The sequence below is a fragment of the Ictalurus punctatus genome, chromosome 15, assembly GCF_001660625.3.
Source record: "Ictalurus punctatus breed USDA103 chromosome 15, Coco_2.0, whole genome shotgun sequence".
Lineage (NCBI taxonomy): Eukaryota > Metazoa > Chordata > Actinopteri > Siluriformes > Ictaluridae > Ictalurus > Ictalurus punctatus.
Genome location: NC_030430.2, coordinates 21,449,706 through 21,468,032, shown reverse-complemented (window position 1 = coordinate 21,468,032; position 18,327 = coordinate 21,449,706). Strand labels below are relative to the sequence as shown.

Here is an 18,327-nt window from a genome sequence, read left to right as displayed (position 1 = left end):
TAGTCCAAATGCTGCCTTTATCTCTCTCACTGCAGACTCTGGTGGTATTCACTGTATTGGTTTTTTACTACTGATTAACTACTGATTATTATTATTAGTAGTATTAGTAGTAGTAGTAGTATTTCTTTTTGCGCTTGCATGACTTAATTTGAAATGATTATTCGTCTGTTATTATTGCTGTGTTAATACTCGGGTTCTTTTCCCAAGCATGTTCTCTCTCTCGCCAAAAAAAAGTCTGACACCGAAGCCGCATCGACCTGCACATCACCGATTTCTGATTTAGCCGAAGGCAAACAAATCAACTTCATGTTATCTACCACCAACAAAGCATAAACCCAGTATCAGACACCCGGAAGATTCACAACCTCTGTTTTTTTTACTCCCCCTCATCATTTCATAACTTTGTATTTTAACACTGTATCGTACATTGCTAAAATTCTGATGACAGACAATATAAGTGGAAGAAAAGCTGTGCGTCTACAAGGCTAGAAGCCATTGGAGAGGCAATTACACCCAAGTCAAGAGGTCTGAATGGGTCACACCGAGAAAGCGTGTGTTGTGAATTTGTCATCAGATGCATAATGCATGAGTTAAATGAGTGTAAATGATTATGTTGAAGCTAGAATCCTCAAGCAGCTCATTTGCCTTTTAAACAACATCTCTACATTACTTCCAGTCTTTCTGAGATCCGCTCAAATGCAACAGGTTGGTTTTTGCGAAGTCCCTCACGAGCAGTGATGGTTTCCAAACGATACATCTGGCATTAATCCACTTAAGTGTCTAATAATAACTCGAGGTGATCATGCCGTGAATCAACAAAGCTGTAATGCTGGGGAGGGGGGGGGGGGGGGGGGGGGACAGTAGACTAAAATAAACAAGAGGTGCGGTGCATGTTGTACTGTAATGACTGTTTATTTAACTGTTTTGAGACATGATGTCTTCTATCCAAGTACGATAATTAGTCACTTTTGTGTACACCCCATAATACCCTGCTTCAGCGCAAACATATCCCCAGGACACAATGCCACCAATGTACCATCTACGGCTTGGCTTGTCCAAGAATACATACGGCCCTCCACTGTCTCCTTGACATGAATCCACACCCCCTTCCTCCAAACCCGCACACACCATATTGTCTGTTACTACCAGCTTCCCATTTGGTGTTACTAGAGCATCGTACTTAGCCTTACATTCTCCAAAGTCAACCACAGGTACTTCTGCAAATTTTAGAGTATGAGAGCTTCGACGACTGGTATTTTGCCATACGCCCCACCCACTTATGGTCCCATAGTCATTAGTCTTCAGGATAAATCGTTCCTCTTTCCCTGGTAAACACACAGGCATAATGGCTGCTTTGATAGGAACCTTGTGCCCCAGTTTGATCAAAGCAATATCGTTGTTAAAGTTCAACCCATCGTGATGGTAGCTCGGGTGTATGAAGATGTCTTCTGGAATGGCCACCACTGCTTCCGGATCAGAGCGCTTGACCAAGCCTAGTTTCACTGCCAGTCTGGACACATCGCCATAACCGTGCAGGACATGAGCCGCGGTCAGGACCCAGTCATCTCTGAGAAGAGCTCCACCACCCTTTAAACGACCTCCATTCAGGATCATTACCTGCCAGGGTATCTCGTTCTTCTCTGCATTCTCTCCTCCAATCACCTTAGCCAGTCTCCCTGTAGGCTTCCCGCAGACTTTGACACGTGGTAGACCAGTTAATACAAGAAAACTGTTCATTTCAGTTCACTGATGGAACTTAATTAGCTTACTTACTTGGTATACAGTCAGGAAGACTTCTTCCACCCAGTGTGTCTCTCCAGTAGCCATCATGCTCACAGGTGTAGAATCCTAAATAGTGAGGGAAGAAGCTTAAATACCAATTCACAAATGTGAGGATTGTTTTGTTTTGGCCGATTCCCAGCTAACAATGATTGGTTCTTAGAACATGCTGGGAACATTTGTTTTGGTTCTTGAGAAGTTCTGGGAATGTTTGATTTTGGAAGCAATCTTTTTTTTCAGTTCCCATTTGGTTTTCCAGGAAGGTTTTCTATACAGAAATATTACAATCACATTTCATCACATATTATGGTTCAGAGAATGCTCTCACAACATGAAATGTTTCCCCAAAAATTTCAACCAAATGGGAACCAAATGCTAACATTAAGGGACGTTGCTGGGTGCTTGGATTTCTATGCCTATAACATACTTTGACACCTTGACTATTTTACCAATATGACATGGAAATTATTTTACTTATCGCTGAATTTTGCCTGAAAATGTCTAAAGCCTTGCTAGCTATGTGTGATTTCCTCACATTGGGAATGTTATGCTTTGATTAAGTCGATGTCATTTGCGATAAAGATACTGGCTGTCAAAATGTCCGTGATGCTCCTCTGCCACAGTTGGAATGGAACCTTTGAATGTAATTTTCTCCCTTTTCACTTTTGGGGTAACCAGACTTGTACATTCCGATTGAGATACAAGTAAAAGGCTGTAGATTTCAGAACTCTATAAAACAGAAAATGCCAACATTTCATTGTCTGAAGGTTTTCCCAGGTTTCCACACGTGTATTGTGCGTTCCTTGTTGTGTATATTGTGGTTACTGTGTTATATGATCAGCTCTCACCATTGGTGCTGTCCTTCATGGTGTAGAATTCTTCACAGCTGTACTTGATCTTAGATTGATATGTGGTTGTGGTGAACTCGACACTCCCATTGTTAATGTTGTCAGGAGGCCCACAGTTAACCACTGCCAGAGAAAGAAATATGGTTACTAATACATACATTTGCATTGGGGTAAATAGAATTTTATGCATATAAAAGGTTACATAATAGTATATTTATTGTATTTAATTGTCTGGCTTGAATCTGCTGGTTTACTCCACATCAGGCTTTAAGGTGTAAAGGCTTTTTCATTAAAGCCCCACTGACAATTTTGTACACTTCATGCTCTTTTGAATCGAGTCTGCTTACATGTACAGAGAGGCATTGGACCATCCCAAAATCCACCCTTCAGGCATGTGGCTTGATAAGAGGGTAAGTTGTCATCACCCTAAAGATATAAAAGTTACTTTAACCTCCAAAAGAGCAAAGAAGATGAGTTCATATAGTCCCTTTTCAAAGTGAACTTTCAGGTTTTATACCAGCGTTAAATCATAACCGAGGTCACATGTCACGTTGAACGTGTCGGTTAAGATGTACTGGTGCTGCTGCGGGTGAATGCGGCCATGGAGAGGAGACACTGGGTTTGGGCAAGGTTTGGCTGTGAGAGAGAGGAACGATAAACATTAAGTCATCAAACATAGCTGGAAATGGCAGTATACATTTAGATGGGTACTGAGGAAAGGAAAAAAAAAAGCTGCTAGCGTTCTTCATTCTAAACGCTGCTGTTTGCTTGAATGTCTCTATGCATAACCATTGAAGTGTACTTTGTTAAAATGGAAAATAGTTTGGTGCCGGAGCTTTCATCACTAAAATGTTTACTGCCACAAAATTTAGGAGCTATTCATCTGCTATGTAGTAGTAATAAAACGCAATGGGACGTGCTGTTAAAGGAAAATAATCCACAACCGAGTGGTGTGATGCAGCCTGACATGAAGCAGATCCCATCCATCCATCCATCTTCAACCACTTACTCCCCTTCAAGGTCGCAGGGGAACCTGGAGCCTATCTCAGGGAGCATCGGGCACAAGGCGGGGTACACCCTGGACAGGGTGCCAGTCCATCGCAGGGCACAATCACATACACACTCACACACCCATTCATACACTACGGACACTTTAGACACGCCAATCAGCCTACCACGCATGTCTTTGGACTGGGGGAGGAAACCGGAGCACCCGGAGGAAACCCCCACAGCACGGGGAGAACATGCAAACTCCGCACACACATGGCCCCGGCGGGAATCGAACCCCGGACCCTGGAGGTGTGAGGCGAACGTGCTGAGTTATTATCCCAAAGTTGATTATAATTTTTTAAATGCATAATTGCATTGTGTGTTCATTAACGATTGACATCATGTACTTTTTATTATTTTTTAAAATCAGTTTATAGTAGTAGTCGTGTATATGTTTATGTGATGATTTAGTTCCTGTTATTACTATAGCATTTATAAACAGCCCTCAACAGCCTTCTTTTTTTCCCCTCTGCCTCTCTTGAGGTCAATAAGACAAAAATGCAGCTTCCCACGTTACTGAGAAGCCAAAAAGTGCCTGAAAACCTTGCCCATGTCATAAAACTTCAAGTTACAGCTTTACCTCTGACTGTTACAAAGCGCTGACACTGGAGACTCCTTCCAAAAATGCTGAATAAACATCTCAATCCTGAAAACTTCCCCATATCAATGTTTATACACATTTTAATCTGTTTATGTGGCAGATCCATGATACAAGTTCCAGAGTTATTACAGAAATAATAATCTATTAGAATGATCATGTTAATATAAACCTGTGATCTGCCTTGCAGCAGTATTACTGTCAGAGCTGCTGTTATATAGCAAAATTAATCAACACCTTCTGCCCAATCAGATTTGAGACTTAAACAGCACTGTGGTATAAAGTTGTGTAAGTGAAGCTGAAGAACATTGAAAGCATTATTAATGTTCCAGTGGTTCGGACGCTACCTGTACTGGAGTACTTCATCTTCCAGCCTCTGTTTTTTCCTGAGCCGTCCGAGCGGAAGGTCACACGCACTTCGTGAGTGCCCGTTTCGATTCCAGCCGGCGGCGTGGTTCCACAGAATGGGCCGTGCTCCCTCGAACCTGCAGCGATCTTTCAAGCAGAGATAAAGCAGACTTTGTGATAGCCAGCAGAACATGGCCATTTTAGAGGATAAATACAGGGAAAAGTGCATCTACACATCTGTTGGGAGAAATAAAGACAGGCAGTTTAAAGGGGCATGAGAGCGCATATGTATATTGTTTATTCATGGGCCTTCGGGTCATTGATCAGTGGGGCTTGGGGAGCACTATAATGGCTGTCGTCATGCCTGATGAGCCCGCTTTTGTTTTAAAGAGGAGACAGAAGCCTGAGAGAGGCACAACTGATTGAACATAAAGACAGTTCATTTACATGCATATATAAATCCTACTTAGTTTGTTATAAAAGCGAAGTAAGCCACAACAAGCTAGAGATGGACAAACTGCTAATTACTTTAGCGGAACCTGTAATTAATATTTGTGAGAGTGCATAGTTAAATCACTCTCAGTAATAATACCTGGGTCCATCAAAGTGCTCGTTTTATGTGACTCATCAGATGTTTGACTTAATGATGTTTGGTTCATGCATTCCGAATAATACTCAGAATAAAGAGTCGTTCAATAGCCCTGTTACCAGCCTGGAACTTGTACACGATGTATTAAATGAAACAAATATGTGATATATTAATTGAAGTTTTCTCGATCTTTATTGAAAGATTTTGGAAGGTATGGCAAAACAAAACAAAAAAACCCACATATCAAATAATTTTTTTTTTTCCTAAACGATAATCAGGAAAAGGTACACACATGTACACAGGTCATCTTTTTCAGCGTAATTTATTATTCACTTATAAAGCCTGGTTACGTAATTTACTCTGACTGGTTTTGGAATTTCTGTTTCCAAAGCCCATAGTAAGAAAGCAGTGTGCTGGTATGTGAGGCTTGGAAGATTCTCGTTGGTAAAAATAAATAAATAAATAAAAACCTGCAGCATTGGAGCAGTTGAATCGCACATTTATATATTATTTTTCAAACTTAATTAGCCTTAATTAACTGAGTCTATATTTAGACACAGTACATGTATGCTTATTGCGGGCTAGTCATTTTGTGTTTAATCTATTTTATTAACATTTATTATGAAATTATCCACATTTTAAATATAATCTTGCCTGGCCTTCTTATTGTATTTTGTCGCAGCTCCCTGATGCAAGTAAGTTCTAACTCTCACTTGGCCTTCTCTGCCTAAATAGATTTTTAATTGAATTAAAATACAATTTTCCTACCACTCATTTCAAACCCATTCGTTTAACAGGGCTTGGCATCTCTCAGAACCTGCAGTTAGTATTAGTGATGCACCGAAAGGAAAATTCTGGGCCGAAACCCAAACCAAAAATTCAGGATGCACTTGGCCGAAAACCGAAACGGAAAATGAATTTTTCAAATTATGAAATATAATTTTTGTGTGTTAATATTAAGTGTATAAATATTAGACTTTGTAATTAATTTTACTAATTTAATTCATCTGAATTGAAAAACTACAAACCAATAAAATGATCACACTTTTATTGAAAAACAAAAGCAATATTAAATACATTCAGTTCTGTAACCATCAAATTTAACAGATTTTTTTTTTATCCAATTATCCAATTAATGTAGAGTTCTAGAAATCTATTATAATATGCAAAACACCAGTCAAGTCATGAACTAGGCCTCTGTTCTGTTTATGTCAGCGTATTTCCATATGAATTAAAGATTATTGTGCAAAACAACAGAAATGGAACTAAAACCAACCTCAAACTGTAAACAACAGATGTAGCCTCGAGTCAAGAAGAAAGTGTTGCAGGGCTACACGAATTTTAATGTAATTGCTATACACATAGCAAATTGGAATGCTTTCTATTTAAACAAGCGGCAGGTTTCTCTTCAAGAACAAAAGTTGCTCAGCTTACTGGCGGGAGAGACGGTTCCCCTTCTCATCAAGAACATGATGCACTGAATAGTCTCTCGCTCTGTGCTGGTGCTCGGGGAAGATAAAAACCTGCGTGCAATCCGTGCAAGCGGTGGAAAGCGTAGATCGGGGCGCTTTGCAGTCTCTCAATAACGTAACGTTGCCTTTTTTTTTTGTATTATTGAAAAGAGAGGCTGGTTGGAGAACAAGTGTTTATAACTGCTGTATAAGTGATAACAGGAACTAACTTGTTTTGTGGACATAAATGGATAAAACCACGTCGTTCATTAATACATTTTTAAAAAATCGTTCACAAATAGCTGTGGTATATGAGGAATAACACATGCTTTTATTGGAAAATGATCACCTCGTCAACTCCACCTGTCATTGTTTATTTTCCTATAACAGCACGCCCCAAAGTGTTTCATTCCTAGCATAACAGCTCTATTTCAATGCATGTCTCAGACCGAGTGTGATTTCACAGTGCAAATATCTGACGCAAAAAGCAAAAAAATGATATATAAATATAAAAATTTGTTCGATTTAATTCAGTGTGTTATAACTTTTGGACATTGACCTACATTTATTGGCCCATAATACATACTAATTAATTTATTCATATTTTAATCTTTTAATCAGTATGATACTGAACGTTGCCCAGGGTGCACACTCTACGGACACTTTGGACATGCCAGTCCGCCTACCGTGCATGTCTTTGGACTGGGGGAGGAAACTGGAGTGCACGGAGGAAACCCCCACAGCACGGGGAGAACATGCGAACTCCGCACACACAGGGCCACGGTGGAAATCGAACCCCCGACCCTGTGGGTGTGAGGCGAACGTGCCAACCATGCGCTTATTTTAATATTTGAATATAACACTATAATATATCAATACACCAAACTTTCACAGCACAAATAAGCATCAACACAGGGCAAACAAATGTAAATGGCTGCTTTTTAATTGCAGAGCTAAAATCATGGATGTAATTTGCTCTTCATTGACTGTTTTGATATTATGTTTAATTCATTAGCTATTTTTTTCTCCTAAAATTGTACTTTTTCTAAAATGTCATTTGTATGTAACAGACTGAGAGATAAATTGGCAGTGTTCTTTCAAAGCTGTGAAATTCCTTGATATTTCAAGCTTGGTTTTACATGAATAACTATCAGTGCCTCCTGGCTAGTACCAACCTTGAGGATGTCGTAAGGACATGGAACGTCCGGATGAGTCTCCACGTCAAAGATATCCACAAATTCAAGGCTCACTTGGAAGCCCTCCAGCAGGCGGATGGTGTAGTCACACTGACTCATTCTGGGGTATGGAAACGGATACTCTGGACTCGTCAGCTCACCTGACCTGTCCAACAGCACCTGGCCACTGCATTGCACTATAGAAAGGAAAAGGAGTCATTCATTTTGCTATTATTATCAACATTCTACTCTCTCCTTCTCACACATACACTGAGTATGTAAGATGTGATGTGGTCCAGAATGAAGCAGAGTCACTGTTACATCCCCGAAGCTGGTTATTTTACAATAACAGCACATCCTAAAGTGTTTTATTCCACTCACACCACAGCAATGTGGCAGTGCTAATAAATGTTTTAAAAATCTATTTATTGTTACATTTACTGTTGTGGAATGTCCATGAAACAAGGTTGGTTTGTTTTTTGTTGGGTTTTTTTTTTCTTTCAAAATTTATAGTGTAGCAGCTATAAACAGTCTCTTTTTTTTTAAACCGGCCTCTCATTTTTTTCACAGTGTTGAAGTTAATAAGACAAAAAAAAAAAAAACTTTTCATGCTACTGAGAAACCGGATATTTTACAAAGTCCTCTGTCCTGAACACTTTCTGTGGCTGAAAACTTACTGACTGTTGCAAAGTGCTGGAAACTCCTTCCTTAAATGTTAAAGAAATCATTTTTGCCTATTGCTTACAAAGAAATTACTCTTTGCGTATGTTGGCTTATTAACAATTAATGTATTTCTTTGTTAAATAACTGCATGGTTTTTAATCTGGCTGTTATTATTCACCTTAGGTTAAGCAAAGCATTTGCTTTACTATTAGAGTTGATCCATCCATCCATTTTCTATACCACTTATCACGGGGAACCTGGAGCCTATCCCAGGGAGCATGGGGCACAAGGCGGGGTACACCCTGGACAGGGTGCTAATCCATTGCAGGGTGCACTTTCATACACATTCACACACCTATTCATACACTACGGACACGCCAAGCCAATCAGCCTACCATGCATGTCTTTGGACTAGGGGAGGAAACTAGAGTACTTGGAGGAAACCCCCACAGCACAGGGAGAACATGCAAGCTCCGCACACACAGGGCAGGGGCGGGGCGGGAATCGAACCCTCAACCCTAGCGGTGTGAGGCGAACGTGCTAATCACCGAGCCACCGTGCGTCCTCCTATTAGTAAATATGATGTTATGATGACCAATCGGATTTGAGATTTTGCAGCACTTAATATTGTACATTTGCAAATGAATGATCCAACATTATTTTTTCTTCATTTCTTTTAGTTACACGGCTTTAGCATTGTCTGTTTTTGCCATCTGCTACATTCCATTTTCAAGCAAATCAGACGTAGGAGAATATGACAAAGGGAGAGGCTCTACCAAAGGTGAGGAAGGTTAGGTAATTTATATAATTAGGGAGACGCAGATGCAGGTCTTTGTCCCCATTCCTCATCATAATGTGATGTCACTTTCTTCGGCCGAGTACAATAATTAAGAGGCACGTCAAAGCTGATAATTGTGATTAATTACCCACCATCATCACTCTATTAAAGCAGCAAACAGGTATCAATTTTCTTCTGCTCGCCATCCTGCTGTTCCCTCCGGAACTTACGGTGATTAACTTAAGCCTCAGACTGACAAAGAGATGTAGTGTTTCATATGCAGACATGGTAATGATCACACTGCCCACCCAAGGCAACTTTCACTATTTATTTACAGACCTTAAGCTAGGGGTTCTCAAACTTTTTGCACCCCTTTAACTGTGAAATTAATATCACAGACCTGCTCCAAACATAATCCAACTATTTGAATATTACACTCATTATTTATACAAATAAAATAATATTTTAGTGCTTTTAAAAAAATATTTTTTTTATAAGTGACCAAATCAAACAGACTAATAACTATAAGAATGTAATAATACATATAATTTAACCCCCTGGCTATGCTTCACAGAATCCACTTTGAGAACTTTATGGGTTACTCATTTCTCTTAGACCAATTCTAATCTAGGCTACATTAAATGTTTTTGTATTACTGGCATGATAAAATGCATTAATGTGACACAGGGTTGCACAATCTCCCTCTTTGACCCACCCTGAGCACTCAGAGATATCTCTTTCAGTTATAAAGGAATCTTTGCAATGTTTTTTAGTTTTTTTCCCATCTATATTTTCTACTCTATTGTGGCCTGTGCTACAATAATCAACAGCTTCTGACAGGGTCAATTGTGTGTGCTGGCTTCAGGGCACCAGGGTGTTGATACACATAAATAGCATTGCTGATGATCATAAGAAAACAACTGTCTAGCACGTATTGCCAAAGGAGCAAAGTTCAACGTTAAAAATAATCAATGGTGCCCTGCATACTGTGCACCAATCTGAAAGGCAGACAGGAGCATTCTGAAATATCTAAGCATAAAGAGCCATGGACACGTTTGTTTGAGAAGTTTTATTGCTATAGTATCTAACTAAATATGAAGATTTATATAAAAAGCGATGCTGCGGTCTGTTAGCACAGATGACATTTAAAATGACAGTGAAAAATCATCGGCGCACTTCCAGCTTCGTTATACATCACAAATGCAAATTGTTACAAATGCAACAAAGCAAATTGCAAATCCACTGCCTCCAGTATTAATACGAATTCTCCTCGTATGCTTCAGTGATCAGCCACCAAATTAATTGAAGGTCACACTGTTCACGCTCATTCTGCATCCTTACCAGTGCAATCCCTTTTATTGGCATGGAGCTGGTATCCCAGTCTGCAAGTGCAGTAATAGCCCCCCACGTAATTGTGGCAGTAATGGTCGCACACAGGCTCTCCATCCACCGTAATCACGCACTCGTCAATGTCTGTGCACAGAGAGAAAGCGAGCAATTAGTACTTGCGTTCTTGCTGACAAAGCTTCATTCTGCACATTATATTCTCTGTAATGAGTCAGCATTCTCACAATGAAGACTGGGGTTATACACAACATTGTAAATATTCTTGGTTATGGCTTAATTGCAACAGCTAATTTTTGCCATATGTTTTGAATGTGAGTTTATGGGAAGTTATTTTTTCCAGCCTCCATTTAACGTAAGTAAGTAGGAAATTAGAAATTTAATGTAGATTAAACTTCACTTATTTCTCCCATAATAACAACTATAAATGCAGACAAAATATACTGCATATATTCACTGTAAACATCAGGACAGAGGGGGGGGGATGTGATTTCAGGGATGACATGGTTGTTGGTAACAGACAGGCTGGTTTGAGTATTTCAGAAACTTCTGATCTCCTAGAATTTTCACTCAGAACAGTCTCTAGAGTTTACACAGACTGGTGCAGCAGTTCTGTAGAAGGAAATGCTTTGTTGATGAGAGAGGCCAAAGGAGAATGGCCAGACTGGTTCAAGCTGACAGGAGCGCTACAGTAACTCAAAAAACCCCTCTTTACAACTGTGGTGAACAGAAAAGCATCTCAGTATGCACAACACATCAACTTCGAGGCAGAAGGGCTACAACAGCAGAAGACCACATCAGGTTCAATTCAATTCAATTCAGTTTGATTTGTATAGCGCTTTTAACAATGGACATTGTCTCAAAGCAGCTTTACAGAAACATGCAAACACAGGATACAGATTTTAAGTGTGCGAATTTATCCCAATTGAACGAGCGATGATGGCGAGGAAAAAACTCCCTAAGATGTTAAGAAGAAGAAACCTTGAGAGGAACCAGACTCAGAAGGGAACCCGTCCTCATCTGCGTAACGACTCCTGTCAGCCGAGAACAGGAATCTGAGGTAACAATGGGCACAAACTGGATGTTGAAGATTGGAAAAACGTCACCTAGTCTTTAAACATCAACTAGTGCGGCTTTCCAGCTGTATGCTTAATAGCTTAATATATTACTACTATTCTTCCATTGGTGGAGGCATTTACCCAACATCTGAGAAGAACCGTGTAACTTGTTGCTACTCTTTACAGCAAAGTTCCCAGGGAATCTCCAGCGTATGACCGTTTTAGTTGATTTTCCTCTCTTCAAGATGAGATATTTTCACTCCTGGTGATAAACTGCAGATTTCTTGCTGTGAAGATTCCCCAGGGACTTTGTTTGTTGTAAAGATCATCATCACATTGCTCTGTGGAAGATGTGGTTTATTTGCAGTACTGTGACGGCCATCAAAGAGATGAAAAACATAGTGTCAGGTTCAGCATTGCTCCATCTCTGCTTCATATCTGGAACGTATATCAAAGTAAAGTGGAAAGTGGAAATACATTCTGGATGGAGCGCTGATTCATCGCAGGGCACCATGCACACACACATTCCCACCTAGGGGCAATTTAGCACATAGTCAGTGTTTAGGAAGCTGAGTGAAAACCAAGACGCAGGGAGAACATGCATGACTCCACACAGACAGTAATCCACGCTCAGGATTGAACCGAGGAACGTGCTGTAAGCCTGAAACACTGCACCACTGTGCCGTCCCTAATGTAGTCTTAATTCCAAAAATGGCTACATCTTCCGAACTCCCACATTGTGCTGCTGAATATATAGATCTGTGACTGGGTTGCATAGTACAGTTACAAAACCCCAGATGTAGTAATATTTTATTCACCTTCTGCAGTGTAATAAGCTTGGAAGCCGGTAAATCGTTCCTCATTGGAGTAATCTGATCTGAAGATCACAGACATTGTGTTGGTGGAAGAGTACAGATTGGTGTTCTTTGGGGAATCGTCATAATTTTTCTCATTCTCACCACAGAATCGGACTGTATCATTGCCGTCTGAAATCACCTGTCACGCCAAAGGAGAAAGAGCGAGAGAGAAATGAGTTTATATAGCATTTACATTCATCCATGATTTTTAATTTAGCTACAGTGATGGAAATCACAAGCCACCATTAACAAACCTATTATATTTATTATTGAATTCTTATAGTTATTAGCCTGTTCACTTAACCTGAAAGGGTTTCATAAATGTCAATGTATCTTCAAATTTCAATAACAGGTTGGTGTATAAATCATTACATTTACGGCATTTTGGCAGACACCCTTATCCAGAGTGACTTACAATTATCTAATTTATACAACTGACCAATTGAGGGTTAAGGGCCTTGCCCAAGGGCCCAACAGTGGCAGCTTGGCAGTGCTGGGGCATGAAATTCTTCTGATCAGTAACCCAGAGCCTTTAACCACTGAGCCACCATTGCCATGTCTGTTTAGACCTAATGAATTTTGTTGGTGGAAGATTCAAGAAGAGAACAAACGCTCTACAGCTCTAATAAATATGCAAAATATTATTGTACACATTTTTATAATGTTAATGAAATGATTCTGTACGGAGGGGGTCTGGGGAATTGATTTTACAGTTACAAATTTGAGAACCCCTGCACTATATTTTGTTATCTGCAATGATAAAAACAAAAACAGCATGGGAATCATAACATGCTAACTGTCTTTTGGCTTTAAATGAAGCATTAGTTTTGTCCTAAGGGTGTGTAAACTTTTGCACTTTTCAGGATAGAGCTATATAGAACATAAACACATATTTTGAAGCAGTCGCTTTTCTAAAAACCTGCCTGATTACGCACGTGTTTTGGTTTGCAGGCATGGAAATAGGTTCTTCATTAAGGGTCTTTAATTAGGACTTTCATTTACTCCATCAAGATTATGCCTAATTGGCCTAACGCAGTGTTAGTAATTATAACACTGTATGTGCAGCATCTGCAGCGCTAATGCTTCATGTGTACACGTCAAGATTCTAAATGAACAGCATTCATACCAGGTAATAGGTTTGCATTGGAACCGGAGTCAGTGTTTACTGGTTGAAATAAATTCTACTTTCAGCGTACATTTATCACAGTTATAATAAACAGTATGTGTGCTGGATCACTGAGTTTATCTTGGAGATTACCTGTAAGTAGTCATATTCACAGTGAAGAGAGGGCTCCAGGCCAAAATGGGTGAAGTACAGACGAAGTCTGTGGCCCGCTGGGCCTGTGATGTTCCACACGATGAGTTGGTTATTAGGATACGCATTTGGAAAGTTGGGAGAAGTGAAGCTCCCGAACAAACCCGTTAACTCCAGGCTCAAAGACAGAGGCAGCAGGCCAACCACAGCTGCTAACACACTGTAGGCACACATTCAAAACACATACATTCAATAACAGCAAAAATTCATTCTTCATATTTAAAAAAAAAAATACAAAAAGCAAATCACGCTCTTCTTTGACTTTGCTTACCCGTTTATCATTTTCCACCTTGTGTCATTCACTGAGGATAACAAACTTCTGTTCTCATTTGTTCAAGCTACACTGATAACGCACTCCAGGTTACTGAACCAGCAATCCAGTAACAAGGTCTGTGCAAATACTGACCACTAACAGAGTAGACTTTCCCAAATGTTGACAGTGCTGTTCAGGTTTAGACATATCTCTGCATCTGTGTGATACTTTCAGTGAGCATTAGCATGCTTTACTTGGCAAGCTAAAAATATCACACTTATTTATATAGTGAAAGACAGGCTGTCAGCTTATAACGTTGTGCATCCTTCATGTCTTTCTTTAAACCTGCAACTGATTGATTTATTTATTTATTTTAAATGTTCTTTCCCTTTACCTGAATGATGAAATATTTCGCTGGTTTCGCCTCAGATACACTTGTATAGCAGATGAGGGACTTTTGTCCAAAACATCTCTAGAAACACTGTGTACTTTGCATATCTTTTACTAGATCCACATTAAAGTTCCCAAAAGTGTGCTAAAAGTGCCAAAGTATAATACAAAAAAGCATTTTATGCGGGAAAAAAAATGTGAAATTTTTGGTAAATGGTCCGCACTTATACAGCGCTTTTATCCAAAGCGCTTTACACTGTGTCTCATTCACTCATTCATACACACACTCACACACCAACGATAACAGAGCTGCAAGGCGTTAGCATGCAAGGCGCTAACTTGAGATCGGGAGCAACTTGGGGTTCAGTGTCTTGCCCAAGGACACTTCAGGATGTGGAGTCACGTGGGCCGGGAATCGAACCGCCAACCCTACGATTAGTGGACAACCCGCTCTACCACCTGAGTCACAGCCACCCATTATTAATTAATAATAAGAAGAAGAAGGAGAAGATTCAGCCACAGCGACATCTGATGGGTTTTCCCAGACCAAATATTAACTTGATTCAAACTTGTTTTCTTACACCTAATAAGTATTATATAAAACCTTTCCATTTGTTATTAAAACATCTACTGGTTTATTACCATTGAACTGTAGTAATCACAGTCATGGATATACTGTATTTAGCACAAAGTAGAACAAAATGAGCATATACACATTGTCTTCTGTGAGAAAAACCTTTATCGTATAGCCTCATAGCTTGAATTCAGACCATGAAGCATGCAAAAAGGTCTCTCAGGTCACTCCTGATTACTGTTTCATTTGATGATGATGATTACTTTAGCCAGAATACAATCCAAGTACTCATCTAAGCAGTTTGAAACTTAAGAAACCATAACATCCCAAGAGCCTCAACCACTGATAAAGCTTTGGTAATCTATAATAATTATAGAATATTGAAACTGAAGTGCAAAAGAATCCTAAATGCTCATGTAGAACTTTTTTTCCACCTAGTTATTAGATAAAAAGAGATCCAAGCGAAGTGGCGCTTCTGCCTGATAATCAAGCTCCGCGTCTGCATTGAATGGGACCAGATTGCATCACCATGTGCCAATTATCCTAAGAGCAAAATTGATTTGACGCTTTTGTAATGTCGCCATCTCATTCATATGTACATTTCGCCATAGAAGTAAGTGGTTGTTGTAGTACTTATTTAAAAAGGTGGAAGCTCTCAGAGAGCGAGCGCTAGAGTGAGTGAATGCAACAAATGTTCCGCAAGCAAGCTTTTAATGTGGCCCTTATTTCCGATACACTACACTGGTAATGGTTTGATGTACGTGGAGAATTATAATAATTATCCTCATAAGTGACAATGGTAATTTCCAGTTGCGAAAGCCCTTGCTGATTGTGAGCATCTACGACAGCGTGGTGACCTCACACTTCTTGTTGGCTTAAAGGATCACAGGTTGTTGGATTACAGTTGTGATTTAAAAAGTGGATGCAATGTTTGGTCCCAAATCACTATTGAGAGGAATAGCAGCTATCATAACTGAGGGGAAATGAGGGCATCCTACGTGTGACTTGAATGAAAGATCAGAGAATCGGAAATTAGATGGCTTTTAAAGTGGGACTGATGTGTATCTGATGGTCTAGTCCACAGGTTCCTGACCCTGATTATGGGGAACCCTGTTTCCTGCACATTGTAGCGTTTCCCCTGCTCCCAACACACCTGATTCAGCTAGGTAACAGCCCCTCCGTTAGAGCATGGGAAACAATCAAATCTACCTGTGATTTTAATAGTTTTAAAATAGTTTTAATAGGTCACTATCTGTGATCTAGTCCATTATTTATAGTAGCTACTATAGCAATAAGAAATTCCAGTATTTTACATGTTTCTTCTTATAGCAAAGAAGCTACTGTATGTATAAATACATTTTCGGATGTAGGCTTTCGTGGGTATCCAGAATGTCCATGTACGTCAAAGGTGACACGGGACTGGGAGCCTATGGAAGGCAGTGTAGAAGTCACAGAGGCAGCTGTTTTTTTTTTCTCATGCTGGCAGGGGCGGGGGAAGGTAGTCAGATATAATGCTCACAGGACAAAGAAAGGCCATGCTCATGCATACTGGATTAGAGGCACCACTATGGCAAAATTCCCAGCAATGCAGATTTTGGGGTTGTGGTACTGTTTCTATGAATGATTTTATATTGTAAAAATGAAAGTTTTGAATTGTAGAGCATGGGAAGTGTCACTGGTCACTGCATGTACTTTGGTTGTGTGTGTGTGTGTGAGTATATATATATGTATGTATGTATATATATATATATATATATATATATATATATATATATATATATATATATATATCGATATACAGTGTTGTGAAAAGGTATTTGATTTTTTCTGTTTTTGTGTATATCTCATACTAAATAGTTTTATCTTCAAACAAAATACAACATTAGTTATTTAACACCTATCACCCATGTGAAAAACGAATTGCCCCCTTAAACTTAAAATCTGGTTGTGCCACCTTTAGCAGCAATGACTGCAACCAAACTCTTCCGATAACTGGGGATCAGACTTTCACAGCATTGTGAAATGCTGTGAAGGATCATCAAGGTGTGTTTTGGCAAAATTCAGACGAGCCTTCTGGGTTAGCAGTGGTTTTCACCTCGCCACTCTTCCACGGATGCCATTGTTCCCCAGTGTCTTTCTGATAGTGGAGTCATGAACAGTGACCTTTATTGATGCGAGAGAGGCCTGTAGGTCCTTTGATGTTGTCCTTGGCTCTTTTGTGACTTCCTGGTTGAGTAGCTGCTGTGCTCTTGGAAGGTCATTTCTGGGAAGGTTCACTGCTGTGCCGAGTTTTTACATTTGGAGATAATGGCTCTCAGTGTGGTCCTTTGGAGTCCCAGAGCCTTTGAAATAGCTTTGTAACCCTTCCCAGACTGATGTACAGTACTGTAGTATATAGTCAATGGCAAAAGTTTTTATTCCCCCTTGGTTTGCAGGGGGATGGGACATACCTCTAATTTACAATTTATCTCAAAATAACGTTAGAAGATGTTAAGAATGAAATGTTAATATGAAATTCCTCATTTGTAAGTCACTTTGGATAAAAGCATCTGCTAAATGAATAAATGTAAATATTCCCTGCAAGATAAAGCATGGTATAGTATAGTATAAAAGATTCTGGCGTTGACGTTTTACCTTTAATATAGTATAAGAATGTTTCTGATATTGATGTTTTTACTTTTATTGTATTGGTATAGTCAATTCAGTATAACTTATGTTTGATGTAATATAGAATGAAAATATGAAAGGTTGTAATGTTGATGTTTTTACTTTTGGTATGTTATGATATAGTAGAATGTAGTAGTGTATTATGTATAATGTATAGTGTATTATAGTAGTGCACAGTATTGGTGTAATATAGTATTAAACTATGAAAAGTTGTAATGTTGACCGTTTTACCTTTATGGTATAGAAAAGTATAGTATAGTATAGTATAGTATAGTATAGTATAGTATAGTATAGTATAGCATGTGCCATTGCTTTCAATATAGGAATTAATAGAGAACATAAAGTATTTTTAATAAGTTAAAATTCAAGTGTGCATAAAACAGGCCTTTCAGTACAAATATAATACTTTACTGAGTAAAAACGTGAATAAAAATTGGAAAAAAAAAAAAAAAACTTTTTATAATGCATTTATGTATTTAATACACGTTATGAGAAGAATATAAATGATGTGATTATTTCTCCTGTTACCTATTTTTAATTAATCCTATGAAGTAAAATTGTGTTATCTGGCATATCATTTTGCTTCCTTC

General features: G+C 39.1%; 1 protein-coding gene across 1 annotated transcript; it reads right to left on the bottom strand.

The window, feature by feature from the left end:
• Positions 1-891: 891 nt before the first annotated feature.
• masp2 (MBL associated serine protease 2) lies at positions 892-14,279 on the bottom strand. Its single transcript, XM_017487712.3, has 11 exons — positions 14,125-14,279; positions 13,797-14,013; positions 12,500-12,677; positions 10,621-10,752; positions 7,839-8,035; positions 4,623-4,770; positions 3,145-3,263; positions 2,975-3,053; positions 2,628-2,750; positions 1,774-1,848; positions 892-1,694 (listed from the first exon to the last, which is right to left on the bottom strand). Exons 1-11 carry the CDS (start codon positions 14,133-14,135, stop codon positions 916-918), a joined length of 2,058 nt encoding a protein of 685 aa, XP_017343201.1. The 5' UTR covers positions 14,136-14,279; the 3' UTR covers positions 892-915.
• Positions 14,280-18,327: the final 4,048 nt, after the last annotated feature.